The sequence below is a fragment of the Crocuta crocuta genome, unplaced genomic scaffold, assembly GCF_008692635.1.
Source record: "Crocuta crocuta isolate KB4526 unplaced genomic scaffold, BGI_CrCroc_1.0 scaffold397, whole genome shotgun sequence".
NCBI classification, from domain to species: Eukaryota; Metazoa; Chordata; class Mammalia; order Carnivora; family Hyaenidae; genus Crocuta; species Crocuta crocuta.
In genome coordinates, this window is record NW_027527387.1 from 1083737 (window position 1) to 1110983 (window position 27247).

Here is a 27247-nt window from a genome sequence, read left to right on the forward strand (position 1 = left end):
AAAAAAAAAAAAAAAAAAAAAAAAGGTTACAAAGTTACTCCAGGGAGTCTAGGCTTCTAGGGCTATGGGTTTATATAAAACTAGGAAGCCACAAAGCCCTGGTAGATCTCCAAGGAAACTAAGCTACTTGGCTCCTTGCTGTCAACCAGCTGGCAGCTTCTAAACGGTCCTCTTGACAGGTCCTGTGCAGCTGCATTTTATGTTTCCATATGGTCTTGCCAGACCCCCCCCCCACTTTAGCCAGACCTGGCTTCCACAATTAGTATGGACTCACAACAAGTTAGTTATGGAATACATTAAGTCCTAAAGGTCTCATGGGGCTATTTACACCTCTTTGGACTATATCCAGGATCCCAGATTATACTGTAAGTGTAAATTAAGGAAGTCTCACGATCCAATGGGCCTGACTGGAACATGCAACATTACTATATCTTATGCTCCATTTTCCAATGCTTTTCTTGGCCTCATTTTAACAATTTTATACCACCCTGAAAGGTAAACTCTCTGTAATCTTAAAGTTATGCTTTAGAAATTATTTCTCTCTTTTCCCTTCTTGAATGTGCCTTGTTCTATTCCTCAGGTACAAAAATTGAAGACTGATCAATTTTCTTCTTTGGCATTGAAATCTTTCAGGAATTTATTTGTATTCACCTGGCCAAGTTATAAATACCATCCAACACCTATATCATGCCATTTCTTTACTTAAAATAATAAATTGGTTTCACTTAATAAAATGCAAAACCAGATGAAGTCAGTCTGTGTACCCAACAGTTGGGAACATACATTTAGCAGCTGGTGGGGGAAAAAAAAGGTCATTCCCCTAGCCCTTGCACAAGACCAGTTATAGATCACATATTCCAGAAAACATGAAACATAATGTAAATGGTTCTTATTTTATTTTTTTATCCCTAGCTTCCATTGTATAGCCAAAGAATCAGAGATGATGTTCTCTCTCTCTCCCTTTCTCTGCTCTCAGCCCCTGGGAAAGCCTTTTCCTTGGGGCCTCTCCTCAGCTCACAGAGTCATGTTTGCAGCCATGTTTCTCATGGATACTGGTGTCTAACAACACACAGGTCTTTAGTAATCACTTGTTGAATGAGTTTTGGAACCTGAACAACGTAGACTATGAGGTCTAGAGAAACAATGCAAGTCCAAGAATCAAAAATTAGCTGAACAAGATTTGATAATGATTTGGGTTTTGATGATTCTCTGTTATGTGCCCAGCACTGTATTAGAAGCCTTAAAAGTATCTTATTTTATTGGTATTGAGTCATCACAATATCAGCCGTCATTACCCCTATTTTACAGATGAATAAAATGAGGCACTGAGAAGTAAAGTAATATATCCACAATCACCTAACTACTAAGTATATATTTTAGTGAGATTAATATGCATGTCAGTTCAATGCCAAAATTCGTGCCTTTTTTTACCCCTCCCATCTGTTCTTCCATTTTTTCATCTGGTAAATGTGGGAATTTTAATATTCATTAACATATTCAGTTTTAAGGTGTTTCAGATATAAAGTGACACATTTCTCCTGAACATTTACAATTTAATTAGTTTTGTTTATTGATTAAAATCCTGCAACAAAGAAATGGCTCTTCAAAGCTGAAAACTTAAAACCCTAAAGGAAAGTCTTGGTATCAAGACTTTTGGGGGGCACCTGGGTGGCTCAGTCGGTTGAGCGCCTGACTTCAGCTCAGGTCATGATCTCACAGTTTGTGGGTTTGAGCCCCACGTCGGGCTCTGTGCTGACAGCTAGCTCAGAGCCTGGAGCCTATGTCAGATTCTGTGTCTTCCTCTCTCTCTGACCCTCCCCTGCTTGCGCGCTCTCTCTCAGAAATAAATAAAAAACATTTAAAAAAAAGACTTTTGGGCAGGTTGAGCCTTTCTAGGATTTTTGAGATCCACCTAAAGCTAAAGTTAGCCTTGTCTTTTTTTATATTGGTTAACATTATCTGTAACTTACTATGTGCCAGACCTTGTGCCAGAGGGTGATATGTATTATCTCACAGAAATCCCAACCCATATAATATGGTACTATTGTTATTTCAATTAGCAGATGAAGAAACCAAACTTAACCTGCCCAAGTCACACAGCCAGCATGGTAGATCTTGTCTATGCCAGATATGTTTAACTCTGAAGCTCATAATTTTAATTGCTTCTGCATGCTAGTTTTAGCTTATTTATCTCTGTACATGTAATTTATATCAGTGTCATTAATTTCTTTTGGTCATTTATTTTGAAATAAAGGCCAAGGAATGTAGATCAGAATCTGCTTATTTTGTTTGCTAACACATACACCTGTGCCGTATACATGGTGACACTTATCAAATGTCTCATGATGCATGACTTTCCGTGCAATTAAATACCTTTGGGTCACTCTCAGTCACATGCCTGCGAGTTACGAACTCTGCTTTCCTCTCCCTCTAGATATTTCTTTCTGTCAAAGTGGATAGATCAACAAACATCAAAGAAAATAGACAACCACCTCAATGTAGAGATTTGCAGACTCTAACCTAAAAAAAATAATATCTCCACAGGAAAAGCATAGTGCCTAGGGTGAATGACATAACAGATCCTACCTCACTAAATGTGTTCCCACAGTTCATTCTGTATTTATTAGAAGGAATTGTGGACACTTTCAGAAGATACAGTCAATCTCCAGGACACTGATACGAAATTAACTTTGGTTTTAAAAAGAATTCAAGTTAGATGTTACTGTCTGCATCATGACAGCCTATCTTCACTTTAACTCTGAGTTATATAGACACTATTATTAATTGCTTACATGTATGGAGCAAAAATCCAGATAAATTTCTATATTTATCCTATAGAAGAAGTGACCTGCAAATTAAGCTATGGAGGAAGTGTGGAAACACTAAAAACAAAACAAAACAACTCCATCTAGATTCTATAGCTCTTTGAAGGGTGGAGGATAGTTTTGAAGCTATAATTTTTTGATCAAGTGTTAGTTCACTTTTATTTTAGTCAAGTACACGTTTTGCAAAATAACACTAATAGGTGTGCTCTTTTTCCCTAACTAAATTCTTCACAATGAAATCCAACTGGAGTATTCATTTAGAAATTTGATAATGCTCTCTTGTGTGAGTTTTAGGAATATTTGAAACCCCATTGCATATAAATTATATCATGGAAAAGCTGTATAAATATTCTATTACGGCACATGCTGTTCTAAGGATCTGTCAGGATTTCCTTTATACACTCCATTTTGAGTGGTATATAAATCAGATGTAAAAATTCATGTTGGACTGAAACTCAGCACAAAAGGCCTCCTCCAGAGGCAAATGCTTTTTTCAAAATGTGGTTTGAATTATGTTGGTCATTTTTAAGTTATAGAAGTGCAGAAAATGTATTTGTGGTTTTGAAGGAGAGAGATTTTTTCCATTTTTATAACTCATTAGGAAACTTTACAGGCCTTTAGACCATTTTGTGGTTTAGTTCTTCTCAGGTTTTTCCCCAAAGCAATATTAAAACTTGAATGGTGTCCGCTATGAATCCAATGATTACTGTTCTGAATACAAATGTGTGTATGGATATATATAGTTATACATATCTTAGACTAGGAGAAGTTCCAATAATATCACGACTGGGTTAGAAGATTAGACCTATCAGTTGCCCATTTTTGTTTTTGGTATCAAGTCAAGGTTGATCTGTCAAAGGAATTCTCTGTCTATACCATAGTTCAGCATGTATTGCTTGCATTTTTAGGCTGCATCTTAAACTTGAGAAAATTCCTCAGACTTAAATACAACTTCTTCTATTAGCATTTCTATTAGCACAGTAAGGTTGTGACCTTTCTAAATTGTGCTTTTCTCTCTTATTTGCTGATGATGATCTCGTTTGTAAAGTATTCAATGTACATGTTTGTGTATATAAATTACTTTGTTAAATAGTGTTGAAATTCTGTTGTCTCTACAGTTAACATGATGCCAAGTAATTTCATAAACATCTAAGTTATTATTTTAGCACATGTAGAGATTACAGCTATAGTATTCTCTTAACAGCATCAGTTAAAGTTTGAGAAAGTTTTATTTGGACTAAGAAAGTTGGCAAAATTCACAAAGTTGAGTAGGCCGAACTTTCAAATGACTTTAAAGGATAATGAAAATAGAAATATTTTATATTATTGAATTGCTTCCACCTATGTAATATTTAGTTCATCAGTGTGTTAGACTAACACAGTTAGTGTTAATATTTATGGTAATATCAAGGCATTAAAGCATAAAAAGGTTAAAATTTTTCCCAGGTCATTCCTTATATTTTTATTAAATTCCACCTGGAATTTCAGTGTCTTGATTCCTAATACAGTTCCCTCTTCATTACACTATATCTAGTGCAGTTGCTAGAATCTTTAGGTCTAGTAACAGTTAGGATGGACCACCCAAAAGACAATCAAACATTTGCTTGTGACTTGTGAAGCAATGTCAACTTTCCCACTGAGATACTTTGAGTGGCAGAAGGGGTCTTTCTCCTCCTCGATATTTTATCTCCTAAACTAGTGTCATAGAAATTATGACAGTATAGGGAGCTGAATGCAGTTTTCTTTATTTTTTTCATATTAACAGGAGAGCAGGGTTACTAATGAGGAGTCACATCCCAAATCTCTGATCTATAAAGCTGAATATTCTTATTTCTATTTGGGTCATGTTTTTAAAAATTCTGCTCCATTTGCTTTTACTAACTTATGCTACTTTGTGTTCTCTAATGTTATATTTGGTTCTAATTATAAACTTTTATGTGTCATTCATACATTACTCATATACTTTTGTCTTTCTCTTAGTTCGCTGTTAAAGTCATTGCTGTTATGATTTAGTTAACACATATCACTCCAAACACCCCTGTATGACTCAATCAGTCATAAAAGTTTGGAGAGAAGCCTACAAATTTCTGAGCACTAAAAGCATATTGAAACACTGTTTTGTGTGAATCAGAAATGTTTTGATGTACAGCATAGACTTTTAAAAGCCACTAAAAGTAAATATACTATACATGTCAAAATGAAGTTTTACATGTTAAGAATCTACATTCCATGGTCGAACTTAATAATTTGTAAGTAATTGGGCAAGAAATATGCAAATTTTGCTTCCCTGCTCTTCCATCTATTACATTATACCCATATTTTCCCTTGGATTTGGAGGAGAGATAACACAGTGCTATTATTTGAATAGCGCTGACCTTGTTAAAGCCTAGCACCATTGTTTTATATATAATGAGCAGTATCTTTTTAAACAGAATGGCTATTTCTTACAACACTTGAAATGAAGAATGGCATAAAATACTTTAAAATTATGAAGAATAATGAATATAAGATATATCCTTACCTTGATTTTACCTTTAAGCAGCCTTTTATTTGTCTATTAGGAACATCTTCCCGTGGTTTCACAGGCTCTGGCTCTTGTTCTTTCTTGTGACAAATCAATATATAATTTGTGCCATTATTATTTGACCAAAATGTACCAACAGAAGTTTCATAACGTATACAAAACTCAACTTTACTGCCATCTTTTTGATAAGGGGGAACCAACAAAATCTTAAAGGAAAACTGGTCAGTTTCACCATCACATGAATTTGGGACATATTCTGCTAAAATGTCATAATGTGTCTGCCAGTCATCCAAGGACATTCTCACATATACTAACTTCTCAAAAGAAATATTCAAAACTCGAATAATGCCTTTCATACTTGTAGACCCAGGAGGGTACTCAGTTGACTCCAGTATTGCTTTCTGTACTTGAAGTTGCTGCATAAGATCTTCTTTTGAAGAAGGCAACTCAAATAGTGGAGATAAAACATATTCTTCTGTGTGGAAAATGTCCTTCCTTAAGTCAAAAGTGGTCGAAACACTTGGTAAATCCCAGCAATCAAATTCTTTGACAGACACAAGATTGAATCCAAAGGTGTCAGCAAATGAAACTCTTCTTGTACCTGAAGCTGAAGTGCCCAGGTACATATCTTCAGAAGAGTCAGAACCTCGTCTACTAGGTTGAGGGGAGAAACCAGGTTTGAAAGTAGCTTTAACTTCTTCATCTTCAGAAAGAGAATCAGATAAATTAGGAACTTCTAAAAAGTTATCTTTGCTAATCTGACTAGGTTCTTCAGAAGGCTCCATTGGGCTCTCTGATATCAAATAAGAGAGAACTGTACAACTAGTAGAGGCTGATATTTGAGATACTGAGGCTTAAAATAAGTATAATGTTACACTTGACATTGCAGAAAGGAGTCAGCTCTATAAATAGGTCCAATGGCGTGTAAACTATGCTAGCTTGCCTCCAAAGGCCTTTAATATGATAGCGTCCATGTTACTCTAACCAGTATGTTTCAGATTTAACTCTCAGTTTTTAAAGTTGCGTTTGTTTATTAGCTGGGTTCCAACAAGACATTTTAAATCATTTTTTACTGGGTCGAAAAATCTGCAACTTTACAATAAAAATTGTTTTAACCAGTTCATCTTAAAAATAAAAACAATCACAATATTAATATGTAGTTTGAGCTAAATCAATCCATTGGAGAAGACAAGGGCAGACAGGAGAAAATAACACTTGTAGAACTGGAAAAATCCAGTGCCTAATAATAATGGTAGCTACTATTTAACAGAGCCTTACAATGTAAAATATAAACTATAAAAGGGTTAAATAGAGGTACTGGGAGTTCTGAGGAAACATGGACTTAGATGGAGAAGGCATCTTTTGAAATAAAGCATGAAGGGTAGGTAGGATATAGACAAGCAGGATTGGAGTGAAATGGATTTTCCAAGTGGAAGAAATGGCCTGAGCCAAGGCCTAGAACAAATAATTAGTCAAATCCATTATTTTAAACATTAGTGAGTTTCTTTTAATTAAGCTATGGAAAAATACACACAAAATAATATGTCACTGACTTGAAAATATATATGGGCAATGGTAGGCCCAGTCCAGGACTGAAATATTTATGTAGAATAAAATGTTCATCTTTGGCAAATTGCCGTTTTATGCCCACAGAGCAGAAGTTAATACCATGAAATCTGGGAGTTTGATGTGAGTTTTAAAGTGTGAGCAGCCTTTTTAGACCATTGAGTTTTTGTGTTAATGTAAAACCCACAATGACAATCAGGCAAATAAAATTAAACATACAATGCTTTGACCCTGAAATGTTCTAGCTAGAAATTGCCCTATCAGTACAACATAAGTATACAAAGATAAATGTGTGTGTGTGTATTCATAACAGAATTGATTATTTCAAAACTCTAGAAACTATCCAAATATCCATCAATAGGAAACTAATTAATGGGACACCCATAATATAAAATGTTTTATTGACATTAAAAATGCTACAGTATCACTTTATATATTGACACAGAAAGATAACCAAGATAAGTAGCTAAGTGCGAAAAGAAAGTGTGCACAGATATTTGCATAAAAACTTCCTGGAAAGACGGAAGGAATTGTTAGCAGTGGTTATCTCTGATCATAGAGGTTGAGGTAGGGGAAAGGAGACTCTTATTCTTGACTTGATAGTCCTTTGGACAGTTTGAAATATTAGCCGTGAGCAAGTCTTTCAATAGCTCTTTGACTCAATTAAATTAAAAACCTTTTTTTTTCTTACATTTTTAAAAGTTTATTTGTTTTGAGAGACAGAGCAAGGGAGAGGCAAAGAGAGAGAGGGAGAGAGAGAATCCCAGGCAGGCTTCCTGCTATTAGCATAGAGCTGGATATGTGGCTTGAACTCATGAACCACGATATTATGACCTGAGCTGAAACCAAGAGTTGAATGCTCAACCAACTGAGCCACTTAGGCACTCCTTAATTAAGTAAATTAAATTGTAAAAGGTGATTAATTAAAAAAAGAACTGTCCAATGGCATTTCTTTAATATTATAGCTTTGTAAAATATTATAACTTACTGGACAATTTGAATTGCATAAAATAGTGGCTCAGGAAATTATGTTTTAAAATTAAAAATGAATAGTGTCTAGAATAAGGAAATTAAATTATTTGGGTTTTACCTCACCCATATAACAAGAATGAGTGATAACCTCATGGATTGTTCAAGAATGGAAAATGTCTATGGAAATGTCTATCCTTTGCAAAGTTCATGACCAGGAGTTTGAGTAGCCATATTCCAAGCTACCTTCCTATATCATNTAATTAATTAATTATTAGTAAAAATATAATTTAAAGAATTAGTCAATAATCCTTACAGTCATATAAACAATAGAAGAAAAATTTATAGATCCAATGTACAAAAGTAACTTAACTATTCAAGGATGATAAGCAGAGATAGAGATAAAGACCCATGGATTGTATCTTGGTTCTGTCTCTTATTAGCTGGGCAATGCTCAGAATTTTGCTTAAGTTTTATAACCCTCATTTTCTGTAACAGTTGTGCAGTGTTAACAATTAAATGAGCTACGTGTTAGATGCCTAGCACTAAACCTACAGTAATAGTAGCAGGCATTATTTTTATTTCTAAATATGCTATGAACGGCTGATTTCTAAGATACATCAATAGCTAATAGATTGTAGAGAACCCACATATCTAATATTAAGTAATTTGTCATTTGTTTGATTATTGTCTTTTTTCAAAGACTATAATATGTAACAGTTAACTCTGTAACACAGTTTTATAAGACATAAAATAGCTCTACATTAGAAAATGGTCCCGTTATTTGAGCTAAACTTTTCCCTTCTTAATTTGTCTCTTTACAAATTACTCCTTTGATATGTAGTAATCACTCCCTCTCTTTAAGAGTTTATAACCTTCACATAATTGTAGACAGTTGAATGTTACCCCTTAGACACCACTTAGCTAAAGCCTAGTGATTTCGTCTTTTCAATCTCTCCTCACAGGTCAATCCTCAAGCACTTTTTTATCATTTGGTTACTCCTGTATGAACCCCTTTTAGCTTGCCCACAGTATTCTGTTAATGAGCTGCCCCCCAGTGAATGTAATATCACAGATCAAGTGTCTCTGGAGCAGGTACAGAAACACTACCGGTTTCAGCCTTGTGACTTGGTGTTTGTATTCAGTTAAAATTCACATCACCTTGCTTCTTTTTCAAATTCTTGGTCAACTCAACATCCCATTTTCTCCTATTTGCTACTACCTCAATTCTCAATTTTAACAAGACTTTTACCATCCTGTTCTTCAACCACTTAGCCACACCTTTTTTTTCTTTAAACAAACCACAGCTTAAGTTTTCACATATTCCACTTTATTTATATTAATCAAAGATTCTCAAAGTCATCTTTAACATCTGTATCAGTCAGGATCCCAATAAGTGGGAAATCAATGTCATGCTCAAAATAAGATAGTTCCAGGAGGGTTTTTTTACAAGGATCTATTTATAAAGTATAAATAAAGAAAAGCCACAAGAGCTAGTGCAACAAAGTGGGAGCCAGTTGCATCAGCATTGTTTCCATCCTTCAAAGGATGAGGAAAGGGGAAATCATCAGAGCTTCAAAACAAAGAGCAGTGCAATCTTTGGTTGAGGAACACAGACAGCCAAATATGACCTTCCCAGGAGAGATCCAGGAACAACATAAACTTAATATACTCTTCTCCTTTCCTGGGATGTCTTCTCCTTTCCTACCAGAGCTGTGCACTGGCCAGAGGCTATGAGGACTAGTACAGTTCATTTCAGGTCAGTCTCCTGGTGCAGAGAAGCTGGGTAGAAAAGGGTGAAAAAATGCCAAGTGGAGTTGGAGGGACAAAGATACTAGAGATTAAAAGTTTATTATTAGGTTATCATTATGAACTTATGCACTACATTTAAACATATATACTTTAAAATATGTATGTATGTTCCTCTTACTTTATACATAGTCTGTCTCCGTGCCAACTAAATTCCAATTCCCTGATATTTTGTTGTCACAGCAAAACATTCAAATATCTAACATCTATAAATGCTGATCCAGTGGAAGTCATAAATAAGAAATGTTGAGTTTATCCACAGATGGCTAAGAAAGAAACCCTCTTTTTTGAGATTAATTCTAACTTTGCATTTGTTTCCATTGTTGTCATTAATCTTCGCAACTTAAACTCAAGAGACATTTTGTCAAAGGAGAACCCGGAAGGGTGACTTTCAGCCAAGGGTCACTGAGAGATGTTCAGACTACACAGGTTCAGGTGCACCATCAGATCTACTGAATAAGAACTTCCAGGTTGATGATACTGCACAAGTGATTTTGGTATAGATTCGTTAAGATACATGATTTGTGAGGCTGTGGGCCAGAGAGACAAGGACCTGTATTCTAGTTAGAAAGAATCATAACTATCATCTCTCAAGTATTCGGTGTTTTTTGTTTTGTTTTGTTTTACATAGAGCCTATAAAATAGTTTTATAGGGGTGCCTGGGTGGCTCAGTCAGTTAAGCATCCAACTTCGGTTCAGGTCGTGATCTCATAGTTTGTGAGTTTGAGCCCCACGTCCATCTCTGTGCTTACAGCTCAGAGCCTGGAGCCCGCTTCAGATTCTGCTTCTCCCTCTCTCTCTGTCCCTCCCCTGCTCACATTCTGTCTCTCAAAAATGAATAAATGTTAAAAAAATTAATTAAATACTTGTGTTAAAAAGGCATAAAATTTAGTAAGTTATAGAGCAGCAGAACTCCAAGGCATTTAGTGATCATGTAGGCTAGACCCCTCACTTTCATATAAGAAAACCGAAGCCCAGAACAGTGAAGGCCCCATCATTTAGTAACCAAGCTGAGACTTGAACTCAGCTCTCTCTTGCTTTCAATCTGCTGTTTTCCATATCATCCCATCCCATACATACAGAATTAGCTTTACAGTTCAAAATTAACAAAGTAATCATTTTTTGAAAAATAGTCATTAAAATTCATTTGTTCTAGATCCAGTTTATTTTTTTAAATCAATTAACTTTTGTGAACTCTCTTTTTTTCCATTTGATGAAAGATCTCCAGAGTGTCCAGATAATTTTTCTTCATGACAGAGTCACTCAACCTTTCCTAACCTTTGTTGCCTTGGGTAAATGTAATATCTTACACTGTCCTCTCTCTCCCTCAGAGACTCAGCTATACTCCTATTTGGGAATTACCAATCTAAGTTATAAAAATGAATTATCTGATCTTTTTAGAACTAATATTGATACTTAGTATTTAAAGGACTATGAGTTAAAGGACACTACTTCAAACATAGTTTCAGACACAGATCGGCTCATCAGATGCCAATTACTGGAAAAAATCCTCTGCAAATGTGCACATCTACCAACAGAGGACACACAGATAAATCAGCAGAAAGTGGAAACTTTGCCAGGTGAAGATAAATTTTTAAAGGTATGTGTCATTTATCCCATGGAGAGATGAATGATTCAGTGTGGGTAATTGATCATGTTATAGCAAAAGGGTTTGCCACCAACAGCAGCATCCTCATTCCTTAGCTTAATTTACAAAAGAAAAACTAGTATAATATTCAAGCACCAAGTGCTTATTTTATATGGATTAAGTAATGTGCTTTAAACCCCTTTGACTGAAATAAAGACAGAAATACAGAGTTAAAAAAATCTACAATGCTAGGGGTACTAAGCAAGCAAGCATAAACCCCTTCATTTTATATATAAAACCATCAAAATCTAAGTGGCCAACTGGATTCTTAACTTGGGTTGTGGGTGAATCCAGCATTAGCCCTAGAAGAGAAATATATTATAAATTTCTCTAAGACCTTAAACCTAATAATATTTTAGTAAATTATTAATTGACCTTTATGGGTCTTCTCCATTTGGGTCACTTAATATAACCAAAAATTTAGCATTAACCAGGGGTTTCTCCCTAAGTTCCAAAGACAGATATTTGCTTTATGCAGTGCTTGGCACAGTTTTGGGTGAAGATAAATAGTTAATGCTTTGGTAACCGCTTAAAGAATCTTAAACTGAATTTGCCATGCAGGGTACAATGCCTAATAGTGTTTAATATTCTAACAAACTCAGCAACATTGTCGGCATTACTTAGTTGTCTTGACTGTACATATTAGTTTACCAGGCTAGGAACTTGAAACCTGTAATCTATTGACATTGCAGGGTAAGTGGATGGCAAACAGAGGATCTGAAAATTCTCTGAAAGTATATGTTAAATTTGTGCATGTCTACATTTTACTGTGTCGACCATACCGAATTTACTTCCAGAGTCTCTGAACCAAATATTCAATAATTATTGATATCTGCAAATGATTTGGCAATCGGGAGGAGGCAGTCCTGTGAACTAAAAGTAGAATATGTGCCAGTCTGTCCCTTTCATGCACCTAAAGTTGAGCACAAACTGAATCAGGACCCATTATAAAAATCTCTTTGCTGTATAATATGAAAAATACATGATGATGTTTATACGAACACATACACACATTATGCATATCTAATCTGACTATTTACGGGAGAAATAAATAGAACTTGCTCAATTTTTCATAAGGCATTCCTGGTACAGTGAATAGATATATTTAGCATCATTTTAAATTTTCCCTTGGCACATCATCTTTTACCAATAGAGTAGTCAACTGTTTGGGATTATTTTCGATTTTTCTTAAGAATAAAAAAAATCTAGGCATAATCTCTTGCTTAACCAGTTGCTTAGTCATATATATTTTTAAATCATATAACAAAAGAGTTGCTAAAAATATAAGAAACTGAGAAATACACATTCTTTCAGGTGGAATCAGCTTGAAGGTTTAAATGATTTGCTCACTGATGAACAGTGTTTGAAAAATTGTTGGGTATAACACATTCAGGAGCTTGTGTTTATTCATGATAAAGTTAAAATTATATCTCCTAGAGTAGACAAGTTCCTTAGAAGTTATTTTGTCCACCTCCACCCTTTAAAGGCTCCCTTTTAGGATTTTTTAATAGGAATGCTTACCTTAGATAAATTTAGTGATTGAAAACTTACTGCATCACAAGGCAGCACATACCATTTTAGAAAAAAAAAATAGGAAAATGTTGTCAGTTTGTGCCACAATCTAACTTATATTAGCTTTTGTGTTTTATTTTTATTGTGGAAGCAACATTTGATATTCTCATGAAAACTTACTGTGCTAATCAAAGTCTTCATAAAATTATGCCAACTAAAGGAAAACTTTTAAAGTATTGCATTCATGCAGAAAAGTTCATAAATCATTTTAGTGTACAGCAACTACCGGTGCCCTGCCAGAGGTCCATCTCATATCCATTCCCTGTGGCTACTTCTAAAAGGTAACCACTATTGTGATTTCTCACACCACTGATGAATTTTCTGGTTTTTGAGCTTTACTTAGATGGAACTAAATTCTTTCAGCACAGTTAGTTAATAAAGAATGGAATTAGTCCCAAAGCTAGTACCCTTCATCTACTTACCACTTTACACTAGATCAATTTGACTGAAATCCACTGGGAAGAGAGCAACACATTATGAAAACAGTATTTGAGTCAAGAAAATTCTATTTAAAATATGGTTCATACCATAAGATACCTAGGAATAAACCTAACCAAGGATACAAGAGATCTATNTGAATAAGTAAAAATTAAAAAATAAAAATAAAAATAATTCAATGAGACCTTCCAAAAAATAAATAAAAAATAAAAATAAAATATCATTCATACATTGACAGTCATGTGACCTTGAACAAATATCTGACTTTTCTAAAGGATACTCATTTTCTTGATATACATGTAGAACAAAAATAACAGTAATGCTATGAATATTAAATGAGATGATATCTTTTTTTAAGTTTATTTATTTTGATAGAGACAGAGAGAGCCTGAGCAGGGGAGGGGCAGAGAGAGAGAGAGAGAGAAAGAGAATCCCAAGCAGGCTCTGCAGGGTCAGCACAGAGCTCAGTGTGGGGCTCGAACTCATACAACTGTGAGATTATCACCTAAGCCAGAATAAAGAGTTGACTGCTTAACTGACTGAGCCACCCAGGTGCCCCAAGATGATATATATTTTAAAGATCAAGCACAGAGCCTAGCAAACAGCAGGTGTTCGGTTCATAATAACATACACTGAAATGAAACATAAGGTAATATATTGCTTTAACTTGTGTAAAATATATTTTTGAAGCACAAATTCATTAGATATTATTGCTTTTATAATAAATTCTTTCTTCTCTTTCTGCTTCTGTAACTTCCTTTTAAGGTAACTTAGTGTTCACTTTACACTTGAGTAACCACAGAAGAGAAAGAAGAGTTGTAATTGTTATATCTTTTCCAGTGAAGATTTCAGCTCCCAATTTTTATCTCCCACCCCCAAATCCCATCAGCCCATCTGAAAAATACTCACTGCTACTCCAAAACCACACCAAAATTACACAACACAATACATGAAGTTCCTAGAGGCCTAAAGATAAACAGGTGAGGACAGGAAGGATCTGATATTATCCTGTCTACACTTTTGGAATTTAAACTTATTTTAATTTGGAAATTCCCTTAGAAAGGCTAAATATACATTCTTTCACATTCTCAGCTCCCAGAGAATGAGAATGTCATTTCTTGTCATGTTGTCTCATTAAAATAAAATTTCAATATCATAAAACAATTGGATGATCCCCAAGGTCCTTTTTAATTTTCTAATTCTGATTCTATATACCTAATGAAGTTTATTGCAATGTGCTTAAACTTGTATATTGAATTGTGCCTGTTTGTTTGTTGTATGTGTAAAAGTGCCTATCCTAACACACACAATCGATTAACTCCCCAAACTTCCATTTTATAAGATTCACTTCAGTCAATACTTATTAATACTTTTACCCTGTGCCAGGGCAAATAAGAAAGTGTCCTTGCCTTCAGGGGACCACAGTTTATCACAAGAAGTGTAACTCAACTTCTCCACTGCGAATTAGACAAATATTTTTAGATACAATGATTAATGTTCATCCTTTCACTTTCTTAAAAGTTTATCAGACTGTGACTTTCATTTAATTTTAAAAATTTCAGTTAGTAGCTTTCCACACATAATTTAGATAAGTTGCCTACATTGCATATACATCTCACTGAACCACACTAGACTGCTGTGGTGAATGACATTCACTCTTTTTAAAAAATATTTATTCATTTATTTACTTACTTTGAGAGAGAGAGAGGGAGGGAGAGAGAGCCAAGCAGGGTAGGGGCAGAGAGAGAACAAGAATCCCAAGCAGGCTCTATGCTGTCAGCACAGAGCCTGACCTAGGGCTCAATCTCACGAATGAACCATGAGACCATAACCTGAGCTGAAATCAAGGGTCAGCCGCTTAACCAAATGAGCCACCCAGGCACCCCACATAGCATTTTACTCTTAACAGGCAATTTACATGGCCATGAACTAGACCATGAAGATAGTATCATAATTATCACCAAATTCACATCAGACGGCATGATTGTGTCCTTTCATTACTTGCATAATACTACAAGATTGGCTCAACATTTCAGCTTTATTTTTTGTACTATTTTCACATAGGATGAAGTAAATGAGATCTAGCTACTGAAGGGCCTACTAGAAAATGTTTGTATACTAGAACACATTTAAACTGGAAGAGATTCTAGAAAGCCAGGAGACTCTCTACTACGTTTTGTTGTAAAAGAAGCAGGTTTACAAGGATAAAAGGAATTTTTCCCCCTCTTGTTATTAAAGCACTAGCAGCAGAGGCAAAGCCAGCAGATGGTCAACTCATAATTCAATGGTCTTCCCCCTTGAACTCCTTAAGTAGATCTCATTTAATAATTAAAAGAAGTGCTTAAAGTGTGTCCCTGTGCCATTCCGGAAGGTGTTCTCCTGAGCATAAGCAACTAAACTCTTCGAGATATTTTTAAATTGTATTCATATTAAAGACTGGGATAGTATGTAAAGTATAACCTGAGGATTAGTAAGGTCCCCTAAAGGAAGCAGTATTTGTCTTCCTTATCCAAGCAATCACAATGAGATCACTACCACACTCCTTGACATTGAGAAAGTCCAGAGGTGCTTCCTCAACTGCTAAAGTAATCCTACATCACTAATACATCATCCTTTCTCTGCTTCTCCTTCCTTGGAGGAAGGAGATAACCTCCTGAATAACCTCCTGAAAAGAACAACCAAAAAGGTTTTATTGCATTAACAGTCACCATAGAAGTTCTCATATATATGAGCTGTTAATCACACTCATTTATATAAGAAGCCCTTTAGGATAAATTTGCATCATGCATTATATAGATTTACTTGAAAAAACTTTAAAGAACAGTCAAGTACAAAAGAAAAGAATTATGAATCCATGAACAAGTAGACTAATGTTAGATCATTTTCAAGTATAGTTTTATATAAAATATAAAGATGTAAGGGAAATGATCCATTAAAAACTGATATCAGGGAATTAGAGTCATTACAGGAGGTGTGATAAATACATACTTTCACTATTTCCCCCTGGTTGCAAAATTTTTAAATTTAGGAATGGCCTATTTCCTTTCCCCAGGAGAGTAATCAGAATTTAAATTGAGGGTGAGGAGATGCCTGATAAGGTTTCTGATCCAGAGCTTTCCCAGAAATGGAGAGAGAAGTAAAAAAAAAAAAAAAAAAAAAAAAAAAAAAAAAAAAAAAGAAGGAATAANAAAAAAAAAAAAAAAAAAAGTAGGTGTTAGCCTATCTGGAAGGTGGTATTCTCTTTCACCTTTTAAGCACTGGAGATAATGGCCACTGTAGTAAAGAGTTAGGATGAACCATCTTACATAATTATAGGTTAAATCTTCTGAGCATAGGTGAAGTGAAAATAGAATATGAATAAAGTTCATTTGCCCAGTCTAAAATTCAGGAGAGGCATAGCAATCTCGGATTCTTAAGCTCAAATTACTACAATTATCATAGCATACACGGTCTGTGGCCCGACACTGCAAATTTCAAAAAGGAAACCATAATATACAGTAATGTTATGCTGCTCCCTGTGTCCAGTTGTCACTCATTCACCCTCTACTGGAAGTTGGAGTTTGGAGGCTAGGTAGGTGAATTTACTTTCCACACCATCCCTATGAGCTTTTGTCTAAATTATCTGGCTATACAAAAGATCAGCTTGAAACTTATTGCTCACCTCTTATCTATTCAATGGTTTGATGGAACAGCAAGGAATATCGTTAAAGACAATGAGGCATCAACTCCTTTAATTATTCAGACCATCTATTTCAGATTTGGAATCATGACATTTTAACCTCTTCTTGATTAAAGGTTTCTATCTCCATCTCAAAGAATGCTTACTTATATGTGGTTTCTCACAAATGGCTTAACCTTTCTGCATCTCAGTTTCATCCCTTATAAAATAGAGATAATTACAGTGAGTTCTATTTGCCCAGCATGTGGCAGGCATGCTCCATGCATGGATTCCCTGTAAGGTCTTCATATGGAGTTTGAAATATGTCATAAGAACAAAGAATCAAAAATGGAATTGGGACTAAGAATAAGGCAGGGTATAAGGTATAGGGGAGTTGAATGTTGGTGTTCTAGAGTCCTTTGGTTTCCTTCTGCCTTTTATGCATCTCACTCACCTACTTAAACAATTATAAAAACATCATGCACAATAAATAAATAGAACTTTACAACTAGTATAAATTAAAACTTTCAAAATGTCTCATTAGGCTTATAAGTAATGTACTTTCCTTTTTAACAATTACAGAAACACAAAGTTGAGAACTGGTGGGATTTTAGTTTTCAGTTATTTTTCTAATGGAGATAAAAGATGTGGGATACTGATATTTTAGTGAAGAAGTGAATTATTATCCCTTGAGTTCTTCATTAATAATAAAAATAGGCTAGGGTGCCTGGGTGGTTCAGTTGGTTAAGCATCCGACTTTGACTCAGGTCATGATCTCACGGTTCATGAGTTCATGCCCTGTATTGGGCTCTGTGCTGACAGCTCAGAACCTGGAGCCTGCTTCAGATTCTGTGTCTCCCTCTCTCTCTGCCCCTTCCCCATGTGTGCTCTGTCTCTGTCTCTCTCTCAAAAATAAATAAAACGTTAATTTTTTTTAAAAAGGCTACACTTGGAGAAGGATTGTATTAATTTTTTGATAATTTTAATTTTGAATACAATCCATGCTTTCATTTTTTAATTATAGCATTTTTGTTTTGTCATTGATAAGTACAAACTTTTAGGCAATTTTCTCTATCAGTCATTAGTGATTAATGGTTTTAGTTTATATTGGTAAATATTTTGGAAATGTTTCTCACACAATATAGATAATAAACAGTAAATTGCCATAACTATGAACATATCCTTGAAGCAATATACTTGATATCAGCACTATGTAGAGTTGTTACTAGTAACATGCTATCAAAATGTGATTCATAATCCATTATTAAATCAATACTATTGATAAACACTGAGGAACATTTTTATGATTTCAGGTTTTTTTGACCACAGTACTCACTATTAGCAAAATGTTGCAGCCATAAAGTGTCCCTTTTATGACTTACTTTTAGTTGAATAGAAAGGCTTACAATTAATTTTAAGATATGTGTACTTAAACCAAAATATTTTCACAAGGTAATATCACATTTTAGATAAAAAAGTAAGACCCAGGCAATACAGGAGACATTGATTCTATGTCAACAGATTATGACTTATTTCTCTTTCAATAAGTGGTTAAATGGAATGTTTTCATTCATTTTATGTGAAGGAGGTTTAAGTGGAAAGAAGTTCACTAAATTATTGATTTATCTATTATTTTTAATAGGCTTAGAAATTCAGATCTTGATAGAATTTTGACAGGAAGAAACTATTTGTCAATAAATAAATCCTAGAATGAAGTTAATTTATTCTTTAGTTTGGTTGATGAGATTAAATTCTAATATCTTTAAATTTCCTTCTAAATACAGTATTTCATTGTGACATTAGAAATGTAGTTATTATAGTTATGTTTTATAATATATCTTCTAAGAAAAATGGATAAAACCTTCTGTGCACATCTCAGCTCTTTGAAGAAATACTACTACTTTCAGATCTGACTGTGAGCATTTATTTATTCTGGTTTCATTATTCTTTTTTGACCAGGTAATTTTTGTCTTTATTTCTTTCTTGGATCAAAGCTACTAGAAAATACAGTATCATTAGGGTCTACATGTAAAAGGCATTATGTAATGGGAAAAGTAGCTGACCATTTATGCAGACTTCTCCACTTAACCCCAAACAGACTTTCACTGGCCAGATGAATTTTAGTATGAGTAGTCTTCTTGACTTTGATCAAAAGAGAGTGCAGGGTCTAGTGCACAAAAGGCTGCCTTTCCAGTATCTCCTTGAGTGTGGCCAAGTGTTCATAATTCCCCTTATCATGCACACATGATCACAAACATTTCCCTGAGTTGACGATAAGAGAAACAGACTTCCATGCACATAAGAAGTAAATAGCAAGGTAAATATTGTCTGAAATTCTAAAGGAGCAAAATCATTTATTTTGAAGCAAAGGTCTATAACTACTCTTAGAAACTTCATAATAGTGTCAAATAGTTTTAAAATAATTTAAATAATAATAAAGGAGAACTCCATAATCTTTTTTTTTAAAAAGTGGTCAATAAAATGTTAGGCATCTGACTCTTGATTTCTGCTCATGTTACGATCGCACAGGCTGAGATTGAGCTCTGCATTGGGCTACGTGCTGAGTGTGGAGACTGCTTAGGATTCTCTCTGCCTTGGCTCACATGTGTGCGTGCTCTCTCTCTCTCTCTTAAAAAAAAAAAGTGGTCAATAAACTAACCTCTCTAGTGAGAATCATAGGGCAAATCTTGGAATTCTTACACACTTCACTGTACACTGAATAAAACCCATTAAAAACAAGGCTACCTCTATATCTAATTATCAAAGCAAGTGATTTGACCTAATGTGACTCAGAATACTTAATAGTAATTATTTCACTCTTACACTCTTATTTAGTCACAACTATTTATAGGGGCTGGTTGTCTTTCAATACACATAGCATACAGGAGTTACTTTTTAGGTAACTTTTAGGCATCCTTAACAAGGGCCTAGATGAATGACCACAATTCAAGGCAAAATCTCTGGCTGGAAACTCAAGGGCCAGAATAGCGAAGTCATTTCATTCTTATACCAAGCATAGCTGACAGATAGTAGCTCCCTGGAGCACTGTGTTGAGAAAAATTCTAAGTCCAAGTTCAACTTAGTAGGAAAAATGTTACGGTTGAATTGTGAATGAGACCACAAAGCAGGGAGTAGCCTCTGAATAGATACTGGTTACACTGGAATTCCTTAATATTTATTTAGCACCTACTATGTGTAGGACTCTGAACATCGTTGCAAGAAATACAAAGATAAATCAGTTTCCACCCTTGAATTCAAGGAAGGCAGCAGGGTGAGGGAAGAAGAAGAGGTATAACAAACCATCACACACTGAATGATAACAGTAACATATGAGGAGTACACAGATAAAGTTCTTATCAGGAGTTTAGGGGAGAGAATTTTAGTTCAAAGGATTATTTTAAGATTCATTGAGGAAATAGTAAAAAGACTTCACAAATATTGTTTTGAGGTTAAGAATGACTCTTATGCTATTTCCTGAATGCATGAAAATCTTGCAAGTTAACCAAATTAATCCAAGTGTTAAAATTGAAATTTTGGTGGGGCTCCTGGGTGTCTCTGTCAGTTAAGCATCTGACTTGATTTTGCCTCAGGTCATGATCTCATGGTTTGTGAGTTCCAGCCCCACATTGGGCTCTGTGATGATGGTGTAGAGTCTGCTTGGGCTTCCCTCTCTCTCTCTCTCTCTCTGTCCCTTCCATTCTAATGTTCTCTCTTTGTCTCAAAATAAATAAATAAAGTTTTTAAAAAATTAATAAGAAATAAAATAAAAATCTGGCAGGTAATTATAGTTCAGTGTAATGGAAACATTCAAATATGTATTTATTTGGAAACCATTCTATGGCATTCTAGATTTGAATTTGGTTTTGATTCCATACCAGACTATATGATATGTTTCCTTTTCTTTACCCTTCAAATTGTTAGACTTCCATTAGATGACCAAGGGTTAAGGATTTAATTGATATTTTGAATCTGTCAAGAACCACTCACTTGGGCTCTGGAGCCTCCTGGACCTATTTCAAGAATGGCCTGCCCCATATAAGCCATAATACAGTTTGTAAATTGTCCAACTTAGCTGTTCAGCTGCCGTAGTCTAAAGTTTAAAAATATGTAAGTGGGTCAGTTCTAAAATTAATTCAGCCTAACTTTGCCTGAAAACACTAAGAATATTACCCATCACGAGGGCCAAAATATCACCCCCAAGCAGACAGAAACAATCCCTAGAGAACAACTGCCCGGGATGATGGCTCTGTGACATGCTCACTCTACTCCTATGTCTGCAGCTTTGATTATACCCCAGGTGCTCTGATCCTGCTGATCAGACGGGAGAGGTGTCGATTTTAAGCTGATATGCAAATGAAAGTAGGTTGATCAAATGAAGCAGTTAAATGTTGACAATCATAAGTAACATTTACTGAGTATGTATAATTTACATGCATTTAATTTTCTAACAAAAGAAAAGGAAAGGTGTTAACATTGTGCCTACTTTACAGATTTAAAAACTGGGTCTGGATAAGAGGTGCATCTGGAACTTGAATCCATGTCTCAAGTCGCCTTTACTCACCATACTATATTCTACATTATGTATGTATTACTTTGCTTTGTATCTACTCATCATTTATTAAGCACTACTATCTATCAGTCACCAGGCAGGGATTAGGGAAATAATGACAAAGTCTCTGTCAGATAACTAATACAGTGATGGAGACTGCTATGTTCCCTCCAGATTTGTAGTTTGAAGCCCTAACCCTCAATGTGAGTGTATTTGGAAACAGTCTTCAAGGATGCAGTTAGGGTTCAGTGAGGTCAGGGGCACCTGGGTGGCTCAGTCAGTTAACAGTCCGACTTTGGCTCAGGTCATGATCTCCTGGTCTGTGAGTTTGAGCCCCGTGTTGGGCTCTGTACTGACAGCTCAGGGCCTGGAGCCTGCTTCAGATACTGTGTCTCCCTATCTCTCAGTCACTCCCCCACTCATGTTCCATCTCTCTCTCTCTCTCTCTCTCAAAAATAAACATTAAAAAAATAATAAAAAAAGATTTTAAAATAAAGCCATAAGAGTGGCCCTAATCCAATAGGTTTGGTGTCCTTATAAGAAGAGGAAGGGGCACCAAGATTGTACATGCACAGAGAAAAGGTCATGTGAAAATTTAGTGAGAAGTAGCATCTAAAGCCAGAAAGAGAGGTCTCAGTAGAAACCAACCCTGCTGACACCTTGATCCTGGACTTCCAGCCTCCATAACTGTACAAAAATAAATTTCTATCATTTAAGCCACCATGTCCATAGTATTCTCTTAGGGAAGGCCTAGCAGTCTAATACAGAGACAGATACATATATCATTTTCTATAAAAGAATATGAAAATAGCTAATGGATGCACAAGCATATGGGAAGGATCAATGTTAAGTTACTTTAATAAAATATGAAAGTGGGTTATAAAATGTAATTCCTAGAGAATATATACTTTTTAAAGTTTTTGTCTATATCGGGTTTTTAGGAGGCCCCATTTGTGGTTTATTGGGAGAAGCATTAACTAACTGTCTAATCCATTTTAAAACTTAGTCAAATATGACAATTGATATAACACATTTAGGTAATGTTCAGCAACTCTGGGAAACTTTGTCTCTCAGATTTCTTACTCTTTATACCACCAGCTTCTGAGTTCTTCTCCAACATGATATCTAGGTGTGGGGTAAGGGTCACAGGGGTGGGGCATTCTTTTGGTGGGGTTTTCTGGCTCCTCCAGCCTCCTGGTGATGCTCCTTAATTGCCTAGTTTCTGTATGCTCTGTGGTTCTCCCATGCTAAAAACTGGGCAACAAAATGGTAGACCATTCTTTAGGGTTCTCCAATATACAGATCGCTCCCCTGGCAGGTTCAGCCTCATTTTTGCTCATATTGCTGCTATAAACACTAAGCTGAGTATCCCATTCAGTACCAGCCTAGGTGGTCCACTCACAGAAATACATCACACTGCCAAGTCTTGGCAAGTTGCCAATCAGACTCTTAGCTACCCAGGGGGCCTATAATATACAGGAAAGGGTAAGAGTGAATTGGAAAAATAAAATTTCAGGCTGTGCCTTCAAAATTACTCTGTTCTGGCTGAGCCCCAGCCAGGATGGTACAAGGAAGAGTATGAGAGGCCCTCCATCCAGAGCCTCAATCAGGCAAGGACTCACTCTGCACATTGGTATCTTTACTCACAGAAGGGATAGATCTATTCATCATATTCTCCCACTTCTCTTTTTTTCTTGTCACATTTCTCTAGGGTTAGAAAGGGACAGGTTTTTTTTTTCCCCTCCATCCTCTTCCTGTCTAGAAAGCTTATATAAAAATCTATGGACAAAGCCCCTAAGTTTATGCTAATGATAGACATAATGGAATATGGAAAGTCCAGTTCTCAATCGCTGATATCCAGACTATTGCCTTGCTGTACATTCTACTCTTGAATACTAAATATTACTTCTATATTTTTCTTTTTATTCCTTCTAGAAGAAATTTCATCTACATCAAATCAGAAAATCTCTTCAATGGACTATAGCTCACAAAAGCAAAAGAGTAAGCCACATTAATAGTATTCAACATAGAGATTCTATTACACTTTTCCTTGGTAGCTAAAGGTGAATGATTGATTCTGACTTAAAACTTAGGTTTCTCAGAAGACATAACATTTTAGCTGAATCTAAAAGGTAAAAAGGGAATATTTGTTAAAATATTTTTAGGAGTGGCTCAGTTTAAAAATGCCTAGCCAGTGGTTCTTTTCTAAAGTGGGCATATTTTTGTATCAGCAGAGGATATATAGAAACAGTTACAAGATAACTTGAGAATTATGAATCATACCCAATAAATATGACAAAAAACCCACAAAACTCTTTCATTAGTTCACACACACTATGAAGTACTTATCACATGCTAGGAATTGTACCAGGTGTTAACCAAAAATGAAAAGATGCACTCGCCACTATCAAGCAACAGACAAGCATATTATTGCAAATGTTTAGTTTGCAGTAGGGCATATATATTTTAGAAGAAATTAAGAGTAATAACCACCACCGAGTGTAAAAATAATTTTCCAAATGATGGAAATGAAACATTTTATAGTAAAATGAAGGCTAATCCTTACACTAGTGTCCCACCTACCCAGCTGTTTAGAGGGTCGTACTGGCACCATAAATGATGCCTCACTTGCATTCCACGAGAAGATGCTAAAAGATTATGACCAAATATGTTTACCGATAAGTTTATTGAAAGATTACAGGTAGAAGAGGATATTTTGCCACAAATGCTTCTTATGTTTACAATCATTTCTGACTTAATTCAATGTTTGATAGGTATTTTGAAATTTATAAGAAATAAGTTACATGCTAATTATTATTTAATTTCATAGCACTCTAGGAAAAGTTTACGAAACACAATTCTTAAAACATGATATATAAAGAATCATTCTCCAATCATAAAGTAAGGGCTCTCCTTTCTTTCTCTTAACCCATAATCTAATTTTATGTAAAATTCCTGTATGTAATATAAAATAATATGACATACATGGAAGTAAGGCAGGTAGGAAAACTACCTTGTGTAGTAATCATGCTATTACTAAATACATATATAGTCTTTAATTAATTGGTCAATAAAGTATTAAAATTTTCATCTGGAGCCTGTTTCAGATTCTGTGCCTCCCTCTCTCTCTGACCCTCCCCTTCTCATGCTGTCTCTCTCTCTCAGAAATAAATATTAAAAACTTTTTTAAAAAAAGAGAGAGAGAGAGCTACAGAGATACAGAGAGAGTATAAGCAGTGGAGAGGGGCAGAGTGTGTGTGTGTGTGTGTGTGTGTGTGTGTGAGAGAGAGAGAGAGAGAGAGAGAGAGAGAATCTCAAGCAGGCTTCACACTCAGCACAGAGCCCAACATGGGGCTTGATCCCACAACCCTGGGATCATAGCCTGAGCCAAAATCAAGAGTCAGATGCCCAGGGCACCTGGGTGGCTCAGTCGGTTGAGCGTCCGACTTCGACTCAGGTCATGATCTCACGGTTCGTGGGTTCAAGCCCCGCGTCGGGCTCTGTGCTGACCACTAGCTCAGAGCCTGGAGCCTACTTCAGATTCTGTGTCTCCCTCTCCCTCCGACCCTCCCCTGTTCACACTGTCTCTCTCTCTCAGAAATAAAAAAAAAAAGTCAGATGCCCAACCAACTGAGCCACCCAAGCACCCCTCTAAATGCTCTCTTCTAAACTCAAGAGTTATATATTTACTTTCAATGCCAAAGGCATATTAAAATTGCTGTATCCAAAGTTATGTTATGTTTATAACTTAACTACATTCTCTTCAAACATTTTTCTCTCCCAGATTTTCTATTTTAGTTGATGGATGGCACCAGGAGCCAGCCAGCCATCAGGCTGGGTTCATTGTTAATTCTTTTCTTGGCTTCATCTTCAATTATTAATTCCTTCTGTATACCATATGGAGGCATCAGCAACCATTCAACAATTTAGGCCAGAAATGTACAGCAGGTTTGTGTCCAATACCCCATCTATCTAGCTTGAGAGAAAATGATTGTAGCAATGCAGACAGTACTCCCTCACCCCTGATGCAATCAATTACCAGAGCCAGATATTACCATCTGAAAAGTGTCTTGAATTTAAGCTTTCAGGTAGTGGAGAGGTAAATCAAGTTGAGCTGTGTGTGAACCTGAATACTTGGAAGATTCAAGTATTCAAGTTCACAAACTTTAATTCACAAATACTTTAATTTCATAGCAGAACAGCATGCAAAAAGCAGAACTGAAATGCTGTCCATGTTACCAAAATGGGGATGTAGAGAGACAAAAAGGCTCTGGGAGTGAATCACAAGGCAAAAACTCAGTCCCTAAAATTAGGTGCAAGACCTGAATGAATCAAGAATACTCAACAACAATGTTAAATCTCTGTTCTGTGAGACTAGGATCTTATAAATTTCCCCTGACTGGGGACAAGGTTAGTTAAAGGATCAGAGGCAGAACTGAACAGATACTAAGGAAAATTTACATATATTTTACATATATATGTATATATATAAATACATTCATTCACACATACGTACATAAAGTCACAATATACAGCAGTACACAACATTGCAGAAGCAACTAGTTATTAGTATTCTTCAATGCATAAGCTCTGAAGTCCAAATTTCTAGGTTCTAATTTGATCTCTACCATATACCTTAATTTCTACCATATGATGTTGGAAACAACCTATGCACTATGAGCCTCATCTGTAAAACAAAGATTATAATACCATCTACCCCGTAAGATTGTTGAGAAGTTTAAATAATTTCAGGGGAGTTAATAAATAACAAATTTTATTATTACCATTATTATGTATCAAAACATCATGCAGCATAATCTTTACCTGGAATTAATTTCTTTAAGATAACAGTCTACTCCATTTTTTCTCTCATCACTATACAGTAACATCCTAATCTGCATTTCAAATCGAAAGAGCTCATTTATATCTTACTCTATTATTTTTTTAATGTTTCCACTTGAATGGTCTTTTATTCATTTTACAAATCTGAAATATATCATCTTCTCTTAGTTACTGTACATAGCAATAACCTCAGCAATAACTGAGAGTCTTGGCTAATGGGACTCCAAAGAGATGTAAGACAATGTTCTTCCCCTTAGAGTCAGTTAATTCTGGTCTTCTCAACTACATTGTAAACTCCTTAAAAATTTAGAACAATTCTTCTTTTTACACTGTGAGGCTGAGAACCCTTTGAGAGATGAAATTTATATGTTTGGGTGGAGGACAGGGGGTTGGTTCTCTCATTTTCTCAACTGAGTGTTTTTCCACAGAATGCCCTTTGTATACTTGAACAAGTCCTCCTAGACTTTTCCTCAGAAGTCAAATCACCATGGAGTCCCTGAGGGCAGTCTGCCTTGGTAAAGCAGGGAAGCAACCTATTATCTATAGAAAAATATATGAGAATTTTAGAAAGAAATATTACCTTCCTCTGAGGGGTATGTACCCAGGTAGGTATCGGATTCTGGAACTAACCCTAACTTGGCATTCCTGAGGTCAACTAGAACACTGGAAATGCCAACAAAACTGGGAATAGAGTTCCAAAGGTCCTGGAAGAGAATGAGATGAAATTCCTTTTAAGACTCTGAACCCAAGATCTGGGGCAGTTGGTATCGACACCATGCTGGAACTGCCTGTTCCTCAGTCAGAAGAGGACCAGGCATGGAAGCAGCACTATGTGGCAATTAGAAGC

The 27247-nt window shown here is 35.5% G+C and overlaps 1 protein-coding gene and 1 long non-coding RNA gene across 2 annotated transcripts in view; one reads left to right on the plus strand and one right to left on the minus strand.

Annotated features, from left to right (window-relative positions):
* Positions 1-6134, minus strand: part of PPP1R3A (protein phosphatase 1 regulatory subunit 3A) — a 38604-nt gene extending 32470 nt beyond the window's left edge. Inside the window, exon 1 of the mRNA XM_077752260.1 lies at positions 5347-6134. Within this exon, the coding sequence (XP_077608386.1) occupies positions 5347-6134 (788 nt within the window). The remainder of the gene's footprint in view (positions 1-5346) is intronic.
* Positions 1-27247, plus strand: part of LOC144221748 (uncharacterized) — a 194420-nt gene that overhangs the window by 147840 nt on the left and 19333 nt on the right. The window lies entirely within an intron of this gene.